This window comes from Pongo abelii, chromosome 23, assembly GCF_028885655.2.
Source record: "Pongo abelii isolate AG06213 chromosome 23, NHGRI_mPonAbe1-v2.0_pri, whole genome shotgun sequence".
Classification (NCBI taxonomy): Eukaryota; Metazoa; Chordata; class Mammalia; order Primates; family Hominidae; genus Pongo; species Pongo abelii.
The window spans coordinates 50,383,753-50,407,848 of NC_085929.1; the positions used below are offsets into that span (position 1 = coordinate 50,383,753).

Consider the following 24,096-nt stretch of genomic DNA (forward strand, 5'->3'; position numbering starts at 1 on the left):
ACCAGCCTATGAAAGCAGCAAGGAGCAGGGCTGTACCCTGCAAAGCCACAGGGGTGGAGCTGCCCAAGGCCATGGGATGTAAAGCTGCCACCTCTTGCATCAGTGTGCCCTGGATGTGAGGCATAGAGTCAAAGAAGATCATTTTGGAACTTTAAGGTTTAATAACTGCCCCGTTGGATTTTGGACTTGCATGGGGCCTGGAGCCCCTTTGTTTTGGCCAATTTCTCCCATTTGGAATGCGCGTATTTACCCGATGCCTGTACCCCCGTTGTATCTAGGAAATAACTAACTTGATTTTGATTTTACAGGCTCATAGGCGGAAGGGACTTGCCTTGTCTCAGATGAGACTTTGCACTTGGACTTTTGGGTTAATACTGGAATGAATTAAGACTTTGGAGGACTGTTGGGAAGGCATGATTGTGTTTTGAAATGTGAGCACATGAGATTTGGGAGGGGCCAGGGGTGGAATGATATGGTTTGGCTGTGTCCCCACCCAAAGCTCAACTTGAATTGTAGTTCCCATAATCCACGCATGTCATGGGAGGTACCTGGTGGGAGGTAATTGAATCATGGGAGTGGTTACCTCCATGCTGTCTCATGATAGTGAGTGAGTTCTCATGAGATCTAATGGTTTTGTGAGGGGCTTTTCCCCCTTTTGCTCAGCACTTCTCCTTCGTGAACATGTGAAGAAGGACATGTTTGCTTCCCCTTCCGCCATTATTGTAATAAGTTTCCTGAGGCCTCCCCAGCCCTGCAGAAATGTGAGTCAAATCTCTTTCCCTTTTTTTTTTGAGACTGAGAATTGCTCTGTCACCCAGACTGGAGTGGTGCAGTGGAGCGATCTCGGCTCACTGCAACCTCTGCCTCCCAGGTTCAAGCGAGTCTCCTGCCTCAGCCTCCTGAGTAGCTGGGATTACAGGTGCCCACCACCATGCCGAGCTAATTTTTCTATTTTAAGTAGAGACAGGATTTCATCATGTTGGCCAGGCTGGTCTCTAACTCCTCACCTCAGGTGATCCACCCACCTCAGCATCCCAAAGTGCTGGGATTACAGGTGTGAGCCACCACGACCAGCCAACCTCTTTCCTTTATAAATTACCCAGTCTCAGATAGTTCATAGCAGCATGAGAACAGACTAATACACCAGGACATAGCGCTGGGGCAGAGATCGCTTTACTAGCATCACGTGATTCCAGCTACAGATGGGCTTGTAGCAGCCCTCTTCCCACAGATGACATGGAACAAGTCTGAAGCACAGGGCACTGGCTCAGGCAGGTGGTCACATCAATGGGGTGGTTCCCAAGGACACCAGTGCTTAGGAATCACAGGCCCCAAGCACACTCCTGCCAAGACAGGTCTAGGTTAAGATTAATTACATTAGAATCTCTGCAGAAGAGCCCTGAGCATCAGTATTTTGACCCAGAATTCTAGTATCCAGACAGCAGGAGCACGGCCTACCCTGGGCTTGAATGCAAACTTCACCATTGAATGTATAACCTGAGACAGGGAACCTCAGCTCTCTTAGCCTCAGATTCCTTGTCAGTTTAATTTACTATGGGTCACCCCCATCCTACATATGCACTTGCACTTTCCCTTCCAGAATGACTTTCCTGCCAACCCAAATTCTAGTATCCATAAAGACCCAGTTCAGAAACCAGTTCCTCTGGTTTCTGGCTAATCCTGTCCTGAAATCATTTCTCTTTCCCCTGACATGGTGGCATTTATTACATGTGTTACAGGCTCGGAGAGGAGCTGGAGGCTCTTTAGAAACCAGCTAGTCCAACCCTTGACTTTCATGACAAGAAATTGAGGAGCTGATCGAGGAAAAGACTTGCTCAGTGTCCTAGAGCAGGTGCACAATGAAGCTGTGATAGTCGGGGATCTTTCTGTTGCCTGGAGCACAGACTTGGGCATTTCTAGATCAGCCACTTGCCTCTCTGAGCTTCAGTTTCCTCACCCATAAAATGGGGAGGATAATGCCTGCCTCTCAGGGTTGCAGTGAGATTTAGATGATGGGCTTTGGAAACTGCAAGGTGATGTGTACTTGTGAGGGTTGCATTACCTGTTACCTCCATGGAGATAGCATTAGAGGCATAGGAGCTCCTTGGGGAAGGGATCTGCCTCAGGCAGCAGGAAACACCCAGCACACAACTGGTGCTCAGAAAGCCAGGCAGGGAGGCTTGTAGCCGGCCCGGGAATGTGGCCCACAAACGGGAGCCATAGTTGCTCCAGGGCTCAGAGAGGTTTCTGGCTGGGATACCAGGGGAAAGAAGAGGATGGAAGACCCAGAACTTCAGCAAACTTGGTGGGCGGCCATGATATGGGGGCCAGAGAGAGCTCTGACATTGCACAGGTCTGGACTCCAGTGGCAACTTTTCTGTGTTTTGCCTGGACTACTCTCCACTCAGGGGCTGATGTGAGGCTCACAGGAGGGCCCCAGTGGGTGATACACCCAGTCTGGTGCCCAGCATGCTGTGAAATGTAATTAACACACCTTCACTCCCCACTGCCCCTTTCTGAGCAGTCATCTCCATCATTTGATATAGTCTGCAGTAAGCACTTAATTTTTTTTTTTTTTTTTTTAGACAGAGTCTCACCCTGTCACCCTGGCTAGAGTGCAGTGGCACGATCTCGGCCTGCTGCAACCTCCACCTCCCGTGTTCAAGAAATTCTCGTGCCTCTGCCCCCTGAGTAGCTGGGACTACAGGTGCCTGCCACCATGCCTGGCTAATTTTTGTATTTTTAGTAGAGATGGGGTTTCACCATGTTGGCCAGGCTGGTCTTGAACTCCTGACCTCAAGTGGTCTGCCTGCCTTGGCCTCCTAAAGTGCTGGGATTACAGGTGTGAGCCACCGTTCCTGGCCATGAGCACTTAATTTTATCAAGTAAAGATTCCATGAGGCGTGTGTTATCATCTCCATTCTATCCAAGAGTGGACTGAGGCCTTGAGAGGTGAGGAATTCCAGTGGGTCACATCAATGCTGACTTGTAGAGATGGGACTCCAACCCAGGTCAGCCTGAATTCAGAGCCCAGGATTCCTTTTCTGCTCCATAACGTGGGGCTGTGTCAGGAGGATCCTGGTAAGAAGTTGGGGATTCTGACCTGGCTCAGTTCCTAGGCTGCCAGCTGGGCCACCTCTAGGCTCCAGGAAGGGCATGACACCAATGGTAGATGATGGCTCTATAAGCCAGGTCAAGCTCATTCATTCTGAGGCTACATTAATAGAGGCAGTGGCCAGGAGGTGGGAGGTGAAAGACAATTTAGAAACAGTACTGGTCATATCACCTCTGGGACACTGCTGGACTCCATGCTCCCAGAAGGTTGTGAACAAACTCGGGGTATGGGGCTGGAGCTCCCTGAACAGCATCACTGGGTTGGCGATGTCCCTGAGGAGTGGTTGTAAGGGGTGAGCTGTTCACCATGGAGAAGAGTGACCTCAGAAGATCAACACCGTCGGCCCCTCTCCCCAGGCAGGCAGAGCAAGCAGAGTCTGTGGGTCCAGGGTGCAGAGCTGGGGTCCATGGGGAAGACGCAGGCAGTTGGATTTTAGCATCACGTGAGCAAAAATCTAAGAGTTAAATAAGATAAAAACCAGGGACGTGCTTAAAAACAATGAAGTCCTGCCAGGGATGCTTGTGAATGGACTCTGCCATTGTCAAGTTGCCAGCAGAGAACTTTGACGCATGAGCCACAAATAATAGAGATCAAAGAGACGTTTTTCAGAGCAGAGTATTGTAAGCAATTGAGATGTTCAACCATCTGAGCCAGAAACATTTCCCCACACGCTGCTTGGCAAAGGAGGGTGATGGAGAGGGAGGTGGGAGGGGCCAACTATCTTTCCCCGGTCTAAGTCACAAAGCAAAGCAATGGGGACAAAGCACAGGTGAAAGCCCCCGCTGTGTAAAGAACTGACAAGGGAGGGGTGATCAAGGGAGGCTGAGTGCCTGTGGGCATGGAGGCCTGTGTCCGTGAAAAGGGACAAAGGGCAGGGAGCAAGAAGATTCCTAAAGACCTCTAAATCCTTCACCTGGTGACCCAGGTGGCCAGGTCTCCCCTCTCCACCGGGGGAGGAAATCCCAAACCCAGCTCCTGAGGGTGGGGACAGTGCATAGAGCATTCCAGCTCTGCAGACAGTGTTGTGGGAGCTGCGGACCACGTGGCTCCAAGTGGGACAGCCTTTCCTGCTGCAGGGACAGCATCCGTACCTGCCCCCACCCGGGAGATGGCCAGAGGGGCAGAGTCCTGCTCAGACCCAGGGGGTCCTGGAGGGAAGGGGACAGCCTCCTGCATGCTCACTGTCTACCCCTTCCTCCTCCTTTTCCAATCCCACTGCAGCACTGGGCCCTCTTTTCCTCCACTTGCTCCCTTCTCTCACGTTTGCTCCCCAAATCCAAACTCCTCACCATGCCCTGACAGTGCCCTCCTGACCCAGCCCCTGCCTGCCCTGCTCCCCCCACCCCCACTCACTGCGGGCCCTTCCCTCCTTCAGCCTCACCCCAGGGCCTTTGCACCTGCCATTGCCTCCACCTGCAAAACCCAGCCTCTCATCTTCAGTCTAAGCTCAGCTGTCACCTCAGGAAGGCCTTCCTGGGCCACCCGGGCCAATGCTGCTCTCACCCCCACCCTGCCTCACTCTCACACGATTTTGTTTTCTTCACGGCCCCACCACTCCTGGAAAAATCTCATATTTACATTTTCCCGTTTGCTGTTCAGCATCTGCTCCTGCACGCCCACCAGAATGTAAGGTTTCTTCAAGGCTGTGTCTCCAGGCCTATAACTCGCTAAGCATAAGCTGAATAAATGAATGAAAGAATGAATGAGTGGCTTATTGTCTCCTTATTTATTTAGAGACAGGGATTCACTTTGTTGCCTGGGCTGGGGTGCAGTGGTGTGATCATGGTTCACTGCAGCCTCGACCTCCTGGGCTCAAATGATCCTCCAACCTCAGCCTCCCAAGTAGCCGGGACCACAGGCATGCACTATCATGCCCAGCCAAGTTTTTATTTTTTTTTTAGAGACAGGGTCTTGCTATGCTGCCCAGGCCGGTCATTTTCTCTTTAGTTCCCACGTGTATTCCTTTGCTTCCCGTTCTCACTCACGCCTCCATCTCTCTAACCTCCCCATCTCCACTGAAGCTGAGCATTTCCTTAGGGCCTGGCCAGGGGCACAGCATGGGTCCCGCTCTGCCAATGAGGAGAGCAGTGACTTGTGGAGAGGCCAGAGGCCTGGTGTCCCTGGCATCCTCTCTGCCCCAGGTAGAGGCACAGCTACATCACAAACCTTCTGCAGGAATGAGGCTGTCGGGGCAGCAGGGGCCACTGGGCCCAAAGGAAGCACCCACAGCTGGGATCCTGAAAAGACACGGACCCCCCTCTGCTCCTCCTCCTGCTTCCTGCCAGGGCCTTCCACCCTCTGGACCTGATAGGAAGTCAGAAGTCAAGGTTTCCGGAGTGGGGTAGATCCCGGGGGTCACCCTCAAGGGCCGCTGCAGGACTGAGAAAGAGTTTGGGGGGAGCACCCCCACCCCATCATCTCAATTGGCTCCTCTGGTCTCTGACGCAGGCATCAGGCACTTTCTCCGTCTTCTGTGAGGTGCTCCGTGGGCAGCTCCACGGCAGAACAGGAGCCCCTCACCCCAGCAGTGCTGCCCTCCTAGTCCCCCCGTGGAAATTCTGGAAGTAAGACGTGTGTCTCTGTGGCTGTCCTTTCTCTGCCGGATGAGACGGGGCAAGAGGGAGGGCAGGTGACCTGGGTACACAGTCACCGGGGACATGCTGACAGGCTGCGCCCCAAGGAACCACCTCCAAGCTGCAGGGTCTCCATGGAGATTGGCAGGGCTTCTTCCCGCTGGGGCAGATGTGGGCACACAGGACAAAGGCCAGAGCAGGAATCAAGGGACAGCAGTCACTGGGCTGGCCCTGCTCGGCCCCCTCAGGCCTGATGGGTGGGCCTGAGCTCCTCTCTATGAGGAGCTCTCTGGGGTTGGAGGGGGCTTGTTTCCGGGACTCCAGTGGCCGGAGGGCTGTGGAGGGAGGAGATGCCACAGGTAAATGCCTGGGGCTCGGGAAGGGTAGGTGAAACCACATGCGTGCAGGTGCAGCCACAGTGAACCCAGGTCACTCTTTCCCCAAATCCTGCTCTGAGGGAGGACATGTGGCCCTCAGTGTGGCTGAGCTGGAAGTGTCAGGGAGGTCCTGGGATGGCCACTCCCCAGAGAACTGCACTGATGTCCCTGCTAAACCGATAACTGTTGAGTGGGTGGGGGAGGGCCACACGGGACCCCCCAAGTCTGGAGGGCTGGTCAGAGGAGAGGGACCAGGCCACCGCAGGCCAGACCATACACAGGGCCAGCCTCGTCCAAGGTCACATGGGGATGTCTGGCTGGCAGGAGGACTGGTAGGGAGCTGGTGAAGCCGCAAGAGGCACCTGTCCCATGGGTGGGCCAGTGACTGCACCTGGCAGGTCATGCAGACTGACCAAGGTGACTGTCATAGAGCATCTAGCACAGGCCGGGCGCACAGCAGCGACCAACACACGTGCCAATGGCTGTGTGAGTAGGCCAGAGGGATGCAGGTAAGCAGGTGGGCAGGCAGATGGTATGGACGGCCTACCCAGGGTCCAGGGAAGCAACTGGTGCGTTCCTCCCAGCACAGCCACCCCCTCTCCGTCCCTGCCCTCTGCCCACCTCACCTGATGGGCCCAAGGAGCTGGGCCTTGGTCCTGGAGAAAACCTCAAGCGCCACGTTCCTCAGCAGGCCCTGCATCCACCACAAGTCCGCCGGCACGTCAGGCAGCCACATCACCAACCTGGAGGAAGGGGCAGGTCAGCTTTGCCCAGGTGAGCCTGGGGTGTGGCCCCACCAAGCCCACCCTCCCCACAAGCCCAGAGCACAGCCGGGAGCCCTGCACCTGAGTGCTGCCCAGGTTAGGGAATAAGTGCCGGCAGCGTCGGCCACTGTTGCAGAGCAGGTTGGAGTCACAGGGGCACCTGCAGGGTTGGAATGATCCGAAATGGACTTTGAACTTGGCAGAGGTGGCCAGGCCTTAGGTTCCTTGACTCCACAGGAAACAAGTAGGAAGCGCAGTGGACCTTTGGGGTCAGGCTGGCTTGAGGGTACAGCCCAGCTTCCCTGCCCATCAGCTGGGTGACCTGTACAGGTCAGGGAAGCTATCTGGGCCTCTGTTTCTTCACCTGTCAAATGAGGACAGTCACCTCACCCATAGTTCCTAATGTCCTCCTTATCTCCATTCATTTCTCTCTCTTCTCTCCAGGCCAGCCCCTGCCCTCCCCACCCCACGCGCCTTCGTCCACTCTCCTCTCAGAAGCTGCTGGCCCTCCGAAAACACAGCTGACAGAGTCCCCTCTTGCTCAAGATGTCCCTGTGGTTCCCCACTGCCTCCATGATGGAGCCAGCCCCAGATTCAGGGTCCTTGGAACTGCATCTTATCCCAGCACAGAGGAGAGGCGGCATGAGTCTGTCTGCAGGGACACAGCCCTGTGGGGCCAGGCCTGAGAAAGCCCTGGCCAGACACCTCAGACACTGGCCATGGCAGGGCCTCAACCTGCACCACAGCACCCTTGGAGGGGCCCCTACACCAGAGCTCAAACTAGGCATGCAGTCCAGAGAGTGTGGCGTGACGGCAAGACATAAGCTGGACTGTCACCTCCCTTGTTCTGGACCTCCTGCCTCTATTAATTCAACCTACGTGTTGAACATATCTATTGTGAAAAATACCAAGAGTGAAATTCCCTGTGGTCTGGGCAGGCTCCCCTTTGGGGCTCACACAATGAGTTTTTTTTTAATTGAAAAGGTTGGACTTTACATTTATACTTTTGGATTTCATCTTGTGGTTTCCGTAAACAGCTCAGTGTGAGGAGAATCTGTCGGTAGAAAGCTCTCTCCTGGCTTTGGGCCACTGGCAATTTAAACAGCAGGGCTGACCCAGTCATTAACTCAACATTGAGCAGAACGGAGACCTGTGGTTCACTGTCATAGACCTTCTTCCAGAGAATTTTTTAAAATACAGGTGTCCCCATGACACCTCCCTGCTTAAACCCTTCCCAGCCTTTCCACCACTCTCTGGACAAAAACCACGCTCAGCTGGCTCCAGAGCTCGGTGCATCTGCCCCACCAGCCTCCCCTGCGTCGTGTACGGCACACTCTCTGAGGCTCCAGCTTTACTGGCTTCCCTTCCTGCTCCTCGAATGGGCCTTTCTCCCTCCTGCCTCTGGATCTTTGCACATGCTGTTCCATCTGCCAAGAACGTTCTCCTTGTCCTCTTTGCCTGGTGGACGCTGACTCATCCTTCAGATTATAGCCTAAGAGTCATCTCCTCTGGGCAGCCTTCCCTGGCCAGAGAGTCCCTAGATTGAGCTGTGCAACAGGAAGCCAGTGTAGACCTCTCCCAGGGAACCTCTAGGTGGAGCTGTAGGTTGTGAGCTCCACCAGGCCAGGAGCTGGGTCTGCGTCAGGGCTGCTTCCATGGCCCCCAGCCAGGCCTTGGCCCCTGAGAGGTCCTCAGCAACTGCTGGTGGAATGAATGAACAACTGACGCAGATGGGCACATTAACCAGCAAGTTGGACTGTTACTGAGAGCCTAACCACAGCCGGCCTGACTTGGAAGGGGCTTGTTTTACAGAAAAGGAACCTGTAGCAGTGGCTCACACCTGTCATCCCAGCACTTTGGGAGGGTGAGGCGGGCGGATTGCCTGAGCTCAGGAGTTTGCCACCAGCCTGGACAACAAGGTGAAATTCCGTCTTTACTAAAATACAAAAAAATTAGCCGGGCGTGGCGGTGTGCGCCTGTGGTCCCAGCTACTCAGGAGGCTGAGGCAGGAGAATCGCTTGAACCCGGGAGGCGGCGGTTGCAGTGAGCCAAGATCACACCACCGCACTCCAACCTGGGCAATAGAGTGAGATTCTGTCAAAGAAAAAAAAAAAAAAAGAAGAGAAGAGAAAAGAAACCTGTAGCCCAGAGAGGTCAAGAGACTCAGGCCCAGCCACACAGCCAGCCTGAGACTCAAGAGACCCAGCCCCAGCCACACAGCCAACCTGAGATTCTGATGGGTGGAGCAATGGTCAAAGGTCACGAAGACAGTGTAGGGCCCAGGGGGCCGACCAGGAAGCCCCCAGCTTCCAATCGTACCCACCATGCCACTTCCCCACCAGTCTCATTTTGCAGAGGACATCACAGAGGCTCTGAGTCATGCAGCCAACACCACACAGTGTGGGGACACCAGCCGGGCTCCCCCCACCCCGCTCAGCCCTGCCCACCCAGTGCGCCAGCCGCCTCTCCTGCCATGGGCACCAGTCTCCGCCACAAGCCAGGCCCTTCCCAGGCCCCCTGGCCGAGCCTTACCTTCTGCTGCGGAAGTAGATGTACTCTAAGGGCAGCGTGCAGGGTAGCAGCAGGTACGTCAGCACCTGTCCAGGTCCCGAGCGCCAGAAGCGGGCCCACCGGCTGGGATCCCTCGTACATGCTTTCTTCAGTGCTGCAAGAGAAGCCCCGGCATGGCCCTGCCCACCTGGAGTCTGCGGGCCGGCAGCCTGAGCCCCCCCATCTCACACAGTAAGAGACTGCACCCCCTCCACCTTCTGCAGATGAAGAAGCAACACTGAGCAAGCCCCCACCACAGGCCAGCAGGTAGCTCTGCGCTCATCGTTGTCCATGAGACAGGTGGTGTATGCCCTCTCGTAGATGAGGAGACTGAGGTTCAGAGTGGAGAAGTGACTTGCCTAAGGACCATCAACAGGAAGTGGCAGGGCCAGGATGGACTTGAGGACTCTCAGGCTCCTGAGCTCTTTCTACCTCTCCTGCCCCTCTGGAAAGTCTGTGGCCTGCTAGGCTGGGACAGACGGTCTCACCACACTCTCTCAATAACAGTAACACGACAGTGTTATCAATAACCACAGCTGCAACTATGACCGCAACAACCATTTCCGGGGTCCTCTATTCACTGACCTGACCAGAGTGGAAGGGACCAGCATCTGGGCTGGGACTGAGCCAGAGCCCAAATCCCAGCCTCCAGACATAGCCCAGGCCACAGCTCAGGCCAACACCTCCACTCTGGCCACTGCCCTCTGGAGACGGAGCATTTGAGGATTCACAGATAGCACAGGCCAGAGACCCTGCTCCACATCCACCTGCCGAGTGTCCTAGGACGAGTCCTAGCTTCCTTCTCTATAAACTGGGGATCCCGGCAGGACATTCTTCCCTGGGCAGGCAGATGAGGATTAGAGATGAGATTCACAATTCCCTCCCCAGCTGGCGAGGGCTCAGCGCCCGGGAGTTGGTGCTCCACCCGAGGCAGCTCTCTGGTGCCCCCGTGTGGCTACAGGCACACTGCCGGGTTCCAGAATCCCAAGCTTGGACCTCAGGGGCTCTGCACAGGTCCACGCCCATTTCTGCACGTCCTCGTGTGGTCTCCGGCATGGAAAGGGGCCCCCTCCTCATCCCCTTGCCCACCCCACTCTCCCTGATCTGGCCTCGACCGCCATCACTCTCCTCCCAGCCTCCCACCCCTTCAGCCTCTTCCCACCCAGCTGGGTCCACCACCCCCTGCCGCCCACCTCACTCGTTCCTCCCACAGCTTTCGAGGCCATCTGCCCACCCTGCCAGCCTCCCAAGCTCGCCTCTGCTGCCTGCCGCTCATGCTGCAGCCACAGGGACCTCCTGGCTGTCCCTCACCAACCCCGGGACCTTTGCACGTGCCATGCCCTCTCCCCGATGCTCTTCTGCCTCTTGGCCTGGCCAACATCTCCTTTCCAGCTTCACTTAGATGCTGCTCAAACTTACCCCCCGCCATCATTACATGTGCCTGTGGGACTCTGTACTTTCCTGTTGTTGCAGTTGTGACATTTAGTCACACAGCAGGCGAGCAGACTAAATGGTTCCGAGTAGAACCCCTGGTTCTGCCATTTGCTACTGTGTGACCCTGGACAAGTCGCTTAACTTCTCTGTGCTATGGTTTCGTCATCTGTACAATGAGAACAATTCTGTACTATCCTCAAATGGTTGTTGGAAGGATGAAGTGAGTTCATTTTCATCTGGGAAATCCAGAACCCTCTGTGTGTGCCTCTCCTCGGTCTGTCAACACTCCCGCCCTTTCCGGGGCAGTGGGCAAAGACCTGGCTTTCGCAGGCACAGGCTTGGGTTCAAATCCCCTAGTTGCAGGCTCTGAGCCCTTGGTGAGTCCCTTCCTTTCTCTGAGGTTTGGTTTCCTCATCAGTGAAGTGGGTACGAATAATGCCTAGGCCCAGGGTTGTGGGGAAGAATGAATGATGCCACATGTGAAAAGCCCATAGTACCACACTTGGCATTTAGTAGGTGCTCAGTAAATGAGTCCTGTCCTCTTCCAGACCACGAGTGCCTTCAAGGCAGGGTCCCTGAGCCTGGGCCCCTGAGTGCAGGGCCCTGATAAGTGAGCAAATGCAAGAAGAGTCCCTACCAGCCTCCAGCTCTGGTGAGAGCTGCTCAAAGTTGGGTACGTCCTTGACTTGCACATGGGGCACTTTCCAGTTGAGAGACAGGCCCCCCTTCCAGCGTTGGTCACAGCCAGCATCCCAGTTTCCATCAGCCGGGGCTGGGGGTTCCTTAGACACCAGCGTCCATAGCACTGGTTCCTTGGTGAGTCCTGGGTCAGGGAAGGGAGAGGATAAGTCAGGCATCTGAGCCTCCCCCAAGGCTCCCCATGCTGCCCACATCCCTCAGTGCCCAAACCCAGTTCTGGGGTTCCACTGTGCTGTGGGACGGACCCACGGGTTATTCCGGATGACTCCCTTCTGCCTTCCCCTGGCCCTGCTCCCTGCCCACTTTCGAGTGGCTCCTCAGAGCCCAGACCCCGAAGACACAATCCAGAGTTCAAATTCTGGCTCCGCCACCTGCAAGCTATGTGACCCAATGCCCTTTGCCTCAGTTTCCCTCTCTGTAAAAAAGGAAAAGTAAGACCTGCTTTATACAGTTACTCTGAGACTTAAACAAGATAAATACATAAAGCTTAAGCTCACGTCTGGGCACATATTAAGCGCTCGCCACATGCCTCCTGATTGTGTGTTTTTGGTTGTAACGCAGGACTTGAGCACATGAGTTCTGGAGCCAGGTGGCCTGTGTCTGAATGCCTATTCCACCAATTTGAAGAGCTCTGTCCTGTGGATGATGTTCAGGCTCTCCAGCCCAAACCTCTCTGGCACACCCACTGCCCCATGAACACACACACACACACACACACACACCCTGCCATATTGAGTTATGTGCCCTCAAGGTGCCTGCCTCTGTCCCTTCTTTCTTATTTTTCCCTCTGCCTAGAATGCCCTCTTCTTTTGCTGGAACCTTCAATTTTGCTGGTGTCTTCATAACTAGTCAAAACCCAGCTTATCTGTCACTGCCTCCAGGAAGGCCTCCTTGCCTACCCCCAACCCCCAGGCTGAGTCCAATGCCTCCTCTGGACTTCCACAGCCTTGAGCATCCCTCTGTCACTGCACCCATCTCCCTGGTTGTCTCTCTCTGAGTCTGTCCCCCTGCACCAAGCTGCGGGCTGCTCAACGTAGAACTTGTATGTGATTCTTCTCTGAGTCCCCAGTACTCAGCTCAGGTTCAGCACAGAGCAGATGATGAGGAAGAGAGTGAGTGAGCCCAGGTCCCTAGCAGCTCAAAGGCCCAAGAGGCAGGGTCTACCTGGCACCATGTAGGACATGATCCCCAGCCACTGTGGGACTGCCACCTACCACGTCTCTCCAGGAACCTCAGGGCATCCAGGTAGCCTTGTCTGCAGTTGTCGGCCACTACCTGCCAACACACAGGGCAAGGGTGGGATGGGCAAGGCCTGGACCTGCCCCTCGAGCGGATGTCACAGGCCAGAGACTTATCTTCAACTGGAGATAGTCCCAGCCCAGCCTATTCTCCCCAAGTGACCATTCAGCAGGGCTCAGGGACCCCTGGGGACCTTAGCACTGGGCAGGAGGGGCCAGAGGCCTGCAGGCAGAACAGATCTACTTGGCTAGTTCTGTTCCTACAGGCCCATTACATCTCCCCTCTGAGACACCCTGGCTGCTCTTGCCCCCGCCTCTCCCCTCTCTTGCCTCAGTTTCTGCCTCTGGAAAATGGGATAACAAGGCCTGGGATGGCTGGGACTTTGTCTGGCCCCTTGTAGGGCAGTGGATGGGGGTTCCCTTTGCCCCTTTGATGTTCACTTCCAGTACCAGACTGAGGTGGGCTGAGGAACCAGGAGCCCCACCTGCCTGTCTCATTAAAGTCCCACTGGTGGCAAAGGGTGCCGTCCCCCTCACATCCTTGCTGTGAGACTTCAGCATGGCAGTGCCAACTCTCTGAGTGCCTCAGCTTCCCTATCTAGAAAATGGGGCTGGGGTTTCCTGCCCACCGAGGGGTGTGGGGAGTACCAGAGTAAATGAACATGACTTCGTCTCGTGACTTAGAAAGCACTACGCAAACCTGAGAGGTAGAAGGGACAAGGAAGAGTCAGGATGTGGCTGGGGCAGAGGAGCGTGTGCGTGTGCGTGTGTGTGTGTGTGTGTGTGTGTGTGTGTGTGTGTTTCTTTCTTTCCTTTTTTCTTTTTTTTTTTTTTTTTTTGAGATGGAGTCTCACTCTGTCACCCAGGCTAGAGTGTAATGGCACGATCTCGGCTCACTGCAATCTCCACCTCCCAGGTTCAAGAAATTCTCTTGCTTCAGCTTCCTGAGTAGCTGGAATTACAGGCATGCGCCACCATGCCCAGCTAATTTTTGTATTTTTAGTAGAGACAGGGTTTCACCATGTTGGCCAGGTTGGTCTTAAACTCTTGACCTTAAGTGATCTGCCAGCCTTGGCCTCCCAAAGTGCTGGGATTATAGGCGTGAGCCAGCACACCCAGCCAGGAGGAGTATATTTCAATAGTTGTCGAATTATCTATTTTCCAGAAATACCAAGGGGTAAAAAACCCTTCCTTGGTTTTTTTCTTTGCATTTGTGCCTTGCCTCCACAATGGATGGTCAATCTGGCCACAGTCAAGGACAGTGGTCAAGAGTGTGGGCCTGAGCCAGCTGAAGGTCTGAATCCTGGTTTTGCTGCTTCCAGGCTGTGTGACTTTGAACAAGTTGCTTAACCTCTTTGAGCCATAGCATCCTCCCCTGAGAAATGGAAATGATAACGGTACCTGCCTACAGACCCTGGCCCAGAGGAGCACAGGCAAAGGCCCTGCTCAAAGGCCAGCTGAGCAGAGTTGGCGCGAGTGTGTCCCATTGACACGGGGCCAGTCCTCTCTCATCACTGGCTCAGGGCGGCGAGAACAGTAAGGACACAACTGAACCCCAAGCTTAGGATTCAGGTGTTTGGCTGTGAGACTCGGGACATGTGTTGTAACTGCCTTTAGGCTCGGGGGGCAGTGGGGATTAGGAGCACACAGAGTCTGACTCACGGGGCCCTTGACCTTGGCCAAGCCTCTAATACCATCACAGGGCCAGACCTACCTCGAGCCTGGGGGGTATGAGACACATGAACCCCAGGAAGAAGTTCTCAGTGGAGATTTGGAAGCTGGAGTTGAAGGCGTTCAGCTCATGCAGGTTGGGGGAGGTGCTCTGGGGGCAGATATCCACTGTCCCATGGAGGGGCGACACCGTGATGGTGGAGGGGCAGTCCGCAAAGGGCAAGTTGTTGCTCAGAGACCCGTCGATGTAGCGCTGCAATTTGTGGGTGGCAGGTGGGTGGTGCTGCCCTCTCAGAGGGCCTCCCACACTGGCTGCAGCCGGTGACCATCCAGCTGTCCCTGAGTCACCAGTGCCACTCCAGTCCAGGAGGCTGAACGCACCCCAGGAGCAGGGGGAGGGCCTGGCACACAGTAGGTGCTCATGGAGTGCTGGTTTCCTCCACCCAAGCACCTCTCCACGGTGTGCACCCCAGGCTGCCCAGAGCACAGAACAGAGTTCCAAAGTGCACTCACCTCCCCTCTGAACTCAGGGGGGATCAGCCCACAGTAGAAAGGAATGTATGAGGTGCAGACCAAGGCCTAGGTAGAGAAGAGTCAGCGGGAACACAACTGTGCATGCTTCTTGCATTCAGAACCTCCCCCGGGCATGGTTTCTAATCCCAACAGCCTGCAAAGGAGTTGTCATCAGTCCTACATCCAGATGAGGGAGCTAAGGCATCACCTCCCAGCCAAGCTCTCCAAGGGAAGCAGGGATTGGAGCACCTCTGTCTTGACACCCATCTCCTCTTTCTGTGGGTGTGCAGGGAAGGAGGCCAGGTGCAGGCTCCTGAGGAAGCCAGCCGGGGACCCCAAAGAGTGGCCCAGACTCCTTGCCTGTGTAGCAGTTGGGATGGGCCTGGCACATAGTAGGTGCTCAATACACATTAGCTGCCGTCACTGTTATCAGTCTGTGGGAACAAAACTGTCACCTGCATCTCCATCTGGTCAGGGCCAGGATGGGTTCTGCACCTCCCAGAGACAGTTGGGATGTTTCCAAGGGTTCCATGAGACAAAGTCCTATATTCAAAAGTTTGCAAGCTCTGGGTTGGTGGTTCTCAACTAGGAGTGATTTTCTCCCCTACAGGACACCTAACAATGTCAGAGACATTTTTGGTTGTCACACTGTGTGCCTGCACTTGAGCGTGCACGTGCACACTATTGGCAAATGTCAATAGTGTCAGGTTCTATGTGAAGCATCTTTTTTAGACATTCTATTTCATTTCTATACTGGATGGTTGCTTACCTCCTTACTTGGAGATGAGTTCATTATGGATACCGCCTGCCCCCCAGAACCACTGAGCATAGAAGGCCCAGGAAGGCAAGGGTTTCTGTCTGTTTTGCTCCCTGTTACAGTCACAGTGCCCAGAACAGTGACTGGCACATAATAGGTGTTCAATAAATGTCAGCCCACCACCAAAAAGCGGCGGGAGGATGGAGTGGGATGGAGGCTGGGGCTAGACAGCTGCCCTCTGGAAAGAGCAGTCCCTGTGGGGGCCCTGACTCAGCAGCCTGACTCTGCCGGGCCCCAGCCAGACTCTTCTGTGTGCAGCAACCTGGCAAGTCTCCAGACCCACCCTGCCGACCCTCTCTGGGCCTCAGTTTCCTCACCTACAAACAGGTCCGCCGGCCCTCCCTCCTTCCGCCCCTGCAGAAACGTCTGCCGGGGAAGTACCTGGATGTCACTCTGGACTAGATGGAGCCTGCCCACCTGCCGCCCACCAGCCAAGCCCTGGGATCCCCCCGCTCCCCACCTGGATGAGCTCATCGCGGGTGGCGAAGTCAGTGACCAAGAAGTTGCGGCCGTCGGGCCAGCGGGTCAGCGAGATGCCCAGCCGCTGGGAGGCCAGGACGTGGGCGTCGGAGGGCAGAGTGTCCTGCAGCTGCCGCTTGATGTGCTCGATGGGCGCGTAGGCCGGGTGCAGGATGCTTAGGCTGAGCCGCTCCACCTGCCCAACCATGCCCAGAAGGTGGGAGCAGCAGAAGTCTGCAGTGGGGGCAGGGAAAGGGAGACCTCAGCGCCCAGGGGTCCTGCCAGTCCCTCCACACCCCCACTGCCCTCCTAGGTGCAATGGGAGCGGGGTCCTCCCCACTTCAGCTCAGAATTTCTGGGCTCGGCCCTGGATTCAAATGATCCTTTCACCTTTTCACTTTTTGCCCCGCCGACATGGGAAACAGAGTTTCTGGCTCTGAGCCACGATCCCTCCTCTGCAAATGGGGGTCACCTAGTCCCCAGCACTCGCTGTTCTCATGGGATTAAATGGGGCTGTGCCGGGGGTAGAGGGCGCAGAGCACAGCGCCAGGCACCAGAGTCTCTGGGCTCAATCCGCTTTCATTAAGGTGTCCCCGCCCCTTTTCGCCCCCGCGGTCCGGGACTTACCGACCGACTTGCCGCAGACGATGGTGACTGCGTTGAGCGCCCCAGACGAGGAACCGTAGATGCGGCGGGCGCCCTGGAGGAGGCGCGGGGCGCGCTGACGCAGGCATTCGGTGGCGCCCACGTGGTAGGCGCCCAGGTAGCCGGCGCCGGAGAAGGACAGGTTCCAGCTGCCCTCCTCCTCTAAAAAGCCCATGGCGGGTGGATCGGACGGGGTGATCGGGACGAGGAAGGGTCACTCCGTGACCCGGGATAGGGCCGGGATGCAGCCTTGGACGGGGCTGGGCCCAAATGTGGGCTCTGGAGGGAGCCGGGCTGGGGCTGGTGCTCCCTGCGCCGCCCCCGGGCTGCGTCACCTGCGCCCCAGCCAATGAAGTCCCCGGGTCGCGATCAGCCCCCACTCCAGTTGTGCGCCAGGTGTGCCCCAGAAGTGCCCGCGCGCTGTGTATACGCTGGCGCCGCCCCCACGCGCCCGCCCCGGATCCGCATCGGGTCATAGATTTCTGGGTGACACGGCAGGGGAGTGGGACCAAATGTTGCCTGATCTCTGGTAGTCTGGGCAGATGTTATTCCGGTCCTCATTACGCAAATGAGGCCATTGAGGCGCAGCCCAGGATAGTACAGCCAGGAAGTGGCAGAGTCGGACCCAGGACACCTGGTCTTTGGGGTCAAACCAGGCTTAAGTCCGCAGCTGTGCTGGTTCCAGGGAGGGACTTGAGGGAAAGGGAGGTCTTGGGGCCAGCCCCCGCTCCAGCTAGCACCACTGCGCCTTCCCCTGGCTCACCCACTCTCCAAGCCTCACCTACCACTACAGCCTGCTCAAACATCCAACCTCCTCCCTCTTCCCCTAATCAATCAATTGGAAAGTGTTTTATAAACTGTAAAGCTCCAAGAACTTGGGGTTGTAGTGATTAGGGCTGTCTGGGCTCCAATTCTGGCTCCAGCATGTCTTGGCTGATGACCCTGGATAATTTAACGGATCTGTGCCTCAGTTTTCTCATCCATCAAGTGGGGATAATAACACTACTTACTCCATAGGACCGGTAAGGATTAGAGTTAATGCAAGTAAGGTGTTTGGAATAGCGCCCAGCACTGGATAAGCACACAAACAATGGTTACTACGGTGATTGTTTTAATCAAGTGGCACACAATCAATGGCAACCGCTATGTTATTTATTTGTTTATTTAATTTTGAGGCAGAATCTCACTCTGTCACCCAGGCTGGGGTGCAGTGGCACAATCTCGGCTTACTGCAACCACCACCTCCCAGGTTCAAGCAATTATCCTGCCTCAGCCTCCCAAGTAGCTGGGACTACAGGCACGTGCCACCACGCCCAGCTAATTTTTGTATTTTTGGTAGAGACAGGGTTTCACCACGTTGCTCAGGCCGGTCTCAAACTCCCGGCCTCAGGTCATCTGCCCACCTCAGCCTCCCAAAGTGCTGGGATTACAGACAGGAGCCACTGCGCCCATCCCTGTGTTACTACTTTAATCACATAGCACATATCAGTGCCTTCTCATGTGAGCTCCTTGAGGGCCAGGTCCTCCATCTGTGCCTGGAAGAAGTGTGGTACAGTGTTTGTGGACTGAATGCTCAGCCCATGGCCTGGGTGGGTCATTTTCAGAGGAAAAGGTGGGAGGATCTTCTTCTCTTAGCTTCACACCCACCTCTTCCTTGACCTGGGAATGAAGGGCAGCTTGCCCATGGGCACTGGGTGCGGAAGGCACCCCTGGGACAGGCCAGCCCAGCCTCCCCTCCCACAGAGGTGGGTGGTACCGGGCTTTGCTGATCCCACACCAGGGGCAGCATCCTTGCCTCAGAGACAGTGGGCCTGCACAGACTCACCCACCTGGGGGCAGGTACCCCAGGCTATCTCCATTGTGGGAAGGACCCAGCCCCAGCTGCAGGGGGTAATTAGAAGCCATGTGCTGACTCTGCTCCTGGAGGGAACCAGGTCACAGCAGGCACAGCCAGGAACATTTCACCCACGGTTGTGACTGTGCCAGAGGCAGAGTGAGCGTCTCTGGAACAGTGGACCACCAGTGTGAGTTCAGGAAGGGAGGAGTTCAGGGGCTGGGAGTTCAGCGGGGACGTGTTCCGGAGGTTTCGAAGAAAAAGCAACGTTTGAGCAGGGTCTTGGAGGTCGATCAAGGGTTCACCATGGGGAGAAAGGGAGATGGGCACAGAGAGACGAGTATGAGTAAAGGCACCAGGCAAGGAGGAGTAGGGAGGAGTGAGAAGCCAGCCAGCAGGAGACAGCAGGCATGGCGGTGAGGGCAGGTGGTACGGGGCTGTGGGAAGAAGCGTAAGGCCTGGAGCCAGGCTGAGTTTCTGTGTACTTGGTGCTTCAGGAATTGGGTCTTGCATTTTGGCGTGGGCTTTCTGAGGCCCCCCAGAGACAGCAGGCAGCACAGAGCTCAGGGTGGGTGACTGGTCAACATCAAGTGGGAAAACAATCTGGCTGGTGGCATCACCAGAATGATGGGGCTGGTGGCAAGTCTAGCAGAAAGTGTCCAGAAGCACGGCCTTCCCCAGCAGCACCATCTTCTCAGGGCAGCTGCCCTGGAACCAGCAGCCGAACCAAGGCAGGCTCACTTCTGGGGTGGCTTGGGAGGTAGCAGGAAGGGCAGGAACCTGCAAGGGAAGATGTCGGGAGTTCAGGCTTGCTAGCTGTGTGACCCTCAGCAAGTCTCCTACCCTCTCTGTCTGCCTGACCTGGCCATCCACAGGACAGTTGTGGGTGAGCTGGTGTCAAGGAAGATGCACCTGGTCCACCCGGTCCTTTGTCATATTGTCCAGGCCTCTGGGCTTCTCATTCTTGGAAATAATGCTAATTCTATTACACCTCCCTAAATCCAAAGCAAACATAACCAAACGTACTGGGCCACCCTGAGGCCAGTCTTGCACAGAGGTGTCTCCAAAAGGAAGTGGGGTTTGCCTCCACAGAGCACTGGAGGCCTCTTGCAGGTTCTTCAAGGCAACAGGGAACAGCAGGTGCGTCCGTCCTAGGGCCCTGCCCTTACATTCTCAGTCTCCCAAACTCCCTGCTACAGGGAGAAGTGACTGGGAGGGGCCTGGGGGCTTCTTGGATGCTGGAAATGCTTTGTAGGTTGATCTGATTACATGGTTGTTTACCCACAAAAAACTTCCCCATGTGAATGTGATTGCATTCACAATCAACGTACTTGACCATGTGAATGTCATAAAGCTTAAAAAATAAGCCTTGGGCTGGGCATGGTGGCTCACATCTATACTCCCTGCCCTTTGGGAGGCCAAGGCGGGCGGATCACCTGAGGTCAGGAGTTCAAGACCAGCCGGCCAACACGGGGAAACCCCGTCTCTACTAAAAATACAAAAATTAGCCAGGTGTGGTGGTGTGCACCTGTAATCCCAGCTACTCGGGAGGCTGAGGCCTGAGGCAGGAGAATCACTTGAACCAGGAAGCAGAGTTTGCAGTGAGCTGAGATCTCACCACTGCACTCCAGCCTGGGTGACAGAGTGAGACTCTGTCCCCCCTACAAAAAAAAAAAAAAAGAAAAATTCAACGAATCCCTCACAAACTCATGAAAAATAGAGGAAGAAGGAACATTTCCCAACATATCCTATGAGGCCAGTATTACCCAGATACCAAACCAGACAAAGACATTAGAAAAAAAGAAAGTTAAAAACCAATATTTCTTATGACTATAGGGAAAATTCTGAAGAATAGGAGTTCCAGACCAGCCTGGGCAATAAAGCGAGACCCCATCTCTACAAAAATAAAAATTAGCCAGGCTCACAGCTGTGGTCCCAGCTACTTGAAAGGCTGAGGCAGGAGGATTGCCTGGTACCAGGAGTTCGAAGCTGCGGTGAGCCGTGATTGCAGTACTGCACTCCCACCTGGGCAACAAAGCGAGACCCCCATCTTGGAAAAATAAAAATAAAAAGCCCCTCCCCACAAGCCACATGGTTCTAGCTTGTCCCCTCCAAGCCCCCTCCCCTGCCTCCTGGGATCCACCTTTTCTTTTCCGTGAGTCCCTCTGCCCCGGCGTTTTCTCCCCAGGTAGAGCACCTGCCTCAGTCCCCCCATTACTCCACTCAGTAGAACAGCAGTCTGAGCACATCGTGTTTGGGGCCTGGTCACATTCACCGACTGCTTACAGGCCTCTGGGTGTCACATGCCTCAGTTTCCCCTCTACAAGTGGAGATGTGGCAGGATGGCCCTCATAGTGTTACCTTTGGGATTGAAAAGGATGACTGATGTCTGTAAAACACTGAGCAGGGTCCCTGGTACATGCTAGTTATCACTTACTCTTTTTAAATTCCTGTCACAATGTGGAGCCTGGCTAAAGTCTGGGGAACTTTAGGTAAGTGGATTCAATCCCAGCCCCAGAAAAGCTCCCTCCTCCAATCTGGGAAACAGGTGCTAATAACCGGTTTGACTAGTGTGCAAAATCAGTCAGGGGCCTCAGCACCTGCTGCTCTGCCCCAGCGGACAATGGGCACCCACGCGTTTGTACTGCAACCCTGGAGAGTGAGGGGAGGGTGTGGAGGATTGAAATGTCTCCTGTTGGGGGAGGGACATGGGGCAGCACTGGCTCCTGGCTGAGACCCAGGGCGCTACCCAACTTCCACTAACCCGGGGTTTTCTGAGGGCAGGTCTGGGAAGGTGGGTGCTTGGTGTCACCAAGCGGGGAAGGGTGACCAGGCATCCATTATTTGGTGATAGGGACTGAGGGCTGATGTGTGCATGGTGACCTCCAGGAGGCACTAGGGGCCACGTACACCGTGGCCTGTTTCCCGGACAGCAGAGGCACAAGGATGAGGGGCCACAGTCAGGTGGGGAAGGGCTGCTCCTGAGACCAGTCGGGGCAATGGAGCGAGACCCTGCCTCTCACCAGCCACATGGCTCTAGTTCGTCCTCTCCAAGCCTCTCCTCTGCCTCCTGGACTCCACCTTTTCTTTTTTGAGAGTCCTTCTACCCCTGCCGTTTTCTTCCCAGGTACAGCACCTGCCTGGGTGCTTTTTATTTTGATATAATCTCCCATTTTCAGAAAAGCTGTGAGAATAGTACAGTGTTCATGGCCACCCTTTGCCAAGATTTCCTGATATTAGCATTTTTATTTACTTATTTTTAAATTTTTTTTTTTTTTTTGAGACCAAGTCTCACTCTGTCACCCAGGCTGGAGTGCAATGGCACATTCTTGGCTCACTGCAACCTCAGCTCACCGCAACTTCTGCCTCCCGGGTTCAAGAGATTCTCCTGTCTCAGCCTCCAGCGTAGCTGGGATTATGGGCTCACGCCACCATGCCCAGCTAATTTTGTTTGTTTGTTTGTTTGTTTTTGCGGGAGACAGAGTCTTGTTCTGTCACCTAGGCTGGAGTGCAGTGGCTCCATCTCAGCTCATTGCAACCTCCGTCTTCCGGGTTCAAATGACTCTCCTGCCTCAGCCTCCTGAGTAAGTGGGACTACAGGCATGTGCCACCATGCCCGGTTAATTTTTGTATTTTTAGTAGAGACAGGGTTTCACTATGTTGGCCAGGCTGGTCTCGAACTCCTGACCTCAGATGATCAGCCTGCCTCGGCCTCCCAAAGTGCTGCGATTAAAGGTGTGAGCCACTGCTCCTGGCCCTGATATTAACATTTTTAAATAGGTTTGTTTAATACAAAAAAAAATTTTTTTTTAAGTAGGTTCCAGCAGAGATGGGCAAGGCAGGAGCTGTGGGGTGGACAGTACTGCAGGGGCCAGGTGGTAAGAGCAGTGCTGGGGGCAGGCACAGAACAGCCACAGGCGTGGGTGAGCACCAAAGGCCCTGGATACTGGAGCTGGGCACTGCTGTCAACTTTGTAAGATAAGAACAAGGAGTGAAATGTGGGGTCAGGTGTGCCCAGGAGGCCCCAGACCAGCCACCAGCTAACAGGAGGGGAAACTGAGGTGCAGAGGGAAACTGCTCAGTCAAGGTAACGTGGAGACTCCCAGTTCCTCCTCCTCCTCTCACTGCCTCCATCCCCAGGATTGGGAAGACCTCATCTCCCCTGTGCCCTGTCCGCCTTTTTCCCTGATGGGGCATAGGGCCAGGCGGCTGGGCCAGCCCCGGAGCAAGCTACGGACTAGATGAGGGATCTGAGACGTAGAGAGAGGCAGCAAAGTCCCAGGGCCTGACACAGCTCACCTTGACAGGTTGGTATTGATCCAGCCCTGCGCCCTCGCAGGAGCTGACGCCACAGAGCTTGCACAGCACTTGGTCTGAGTCATGGCTCCCACCCCACTCACTCCAGGACCTGGACGCCCAAACCCCTTTCCCCACATTCAAGTCCAAATGTCTCCTGACCCCTTTGAATTTCTGCCAGTCTCCTCCTCTGACCAGTCCAGGACTGCAGGCAACCGGTTCCAGGATGCTGCCAAATCTGACAACCGTTCTTCCAGCCCATGGTGCCCTAGATACCAGGACACTAGCTAGCCAGGCCATGAAGCCAGCAGCAGCCACGGCCTTAGGTCAGAGGCCCTCCTTGTGATCGGGATGGAGGGCAGCTTCCCACGGCCCTGGGCAGCTGTTGCCAGCCCAGTGATGGGTGTGGAGCTGGGAGCTGGCCTTTTGGGGAACTGAGGACTTACCTGGCCTGGGAGAGCTGCTCAGGACTGTTCTGGTTTCTGGGAATACAGCTGAGACCCAGACTGACCACTAGTCTCATGGGGTGTCCATCCTGTGAAACCGACCAAAATGAAATGAAAGGAAGAGAATGAAATAAAAGTCAGCAAGAGATGGGTCAGCTAGTGAGAAAGGCTGTAGCAGAGGTGTCATGGAGAGGGAGCTACTCTGTATTTCGCGGTCAGGAAGGCTTCTTGGAGGTGATGTGTTTGAAGCTGAGACCTAAATGACAAATAGGATCTCTGGGGCTAGGGCCTCCACCAGGCAGCAGACGCAGCATAAGCAAAGATGTTAGAGCAGATTAGCTGTTCAAGGAAGCAGGACCCTGTGTGGGGGAGTGATAAGGAGGAGGGGGCCAGGCTGGAGAGATGATGGCTGATGCAGATTGGGTGTGTAATGTCCCAGGCACCCCTGAAAGCATTTTACCCTGGTTAATTTCTTCAATCCTTGCAGCAAACCACTGCCATCAGCCCTGCTTTACAGATTGGGAAATAGAGGCACAGTGAGATGTGAGATGAAGTAACTTTCTTTTTTTGTAGGGCAGGGGACGGAGTCTTGCTCTGTCACCAGGCTAGAGTGCAGTGGTGTGATCTCAGCTCACTGCAACCTCCACCTCCTGGGTTCAAACGAT

The 24,096-nt window shown here is 55.1% G+C and overlaps 1 protein-coding gene across 3 annotated transcripts; it reads right to left on the reverse strand.

Annotated features, from left to right (window-relative positions):
• Positions 1-1,164: 1,164 nt before the first annotated feature.
• Positions 1,165-17,165, reverse strand: PNPLA5 (patatin like phospholipase domain containing 5). 3 transcript variants are annotated; one of them, XM_002831239.6, is made up of 9 exons: positions 16,838-17,165; positions 16,212-16,444; positions 14,935-15,000; positions 14,465-14,674; positions 12,727-12,787; positions 11,451-11,636; positions 9,362-9,494; positions 6,692-6,808; positions 1,165-6,023 (listed from the first exon to the last, which is right to left on the reverse strand). In XM_002831239.6, the coding sequence occupies exons 1-9, from the start codon at positions 17,028-17,030 to the stop codon at positions 5,933-5,935; spliced, it is 1,290 nt and encodes a 429-aa protein (XP_002831285.3). In that variant the 5' UTR covers positions 17,031-17,165; the 3' UTR covers positions 1,165-5,932. The 3 variants fall into 3 exon arrangements, with proteins under 3 accessions (XP_002831285.3, XP_054399744.2, XP_054399743.2); XM_054543769.2 differs by having other exon boundaries at positions 1,165-5,711; positions 12,727-12,783; positions 14,461-14,674; XM_054543768.2 differs by having other exon boundaries at positions 12,727-12,783; positions 14,461-14,674.
• Positions 17,166-24,096: the final 6,931 nt, after the last annotated feature.

Bases quoted from the DNA above. Each gene is read 5' to 3' on its own strand.
- PNPLA5 (XM_002831239.6), bottom strand. From the start codon at position 17,030: ATGGGCTTTTTAGAGGAGGAGGGCAGCTGGAACCTGTCCTTCTCCGGC. The intron at 16,445-16,837 runs GTAAGTCCCGGA...CCCCCACTGCAG, and splicing joins CGTCTGCGGCAAGTCGGTCG to ACTTCTGCTGCTCCCACCTT. The intron at 14,675-14,934 runs GTGAGTGCACTT...CACAAATTGCAG, and splicing joins CCCCTGAGTTCAGAGGGGAG to CGCTACATCGACGGGTCTCT.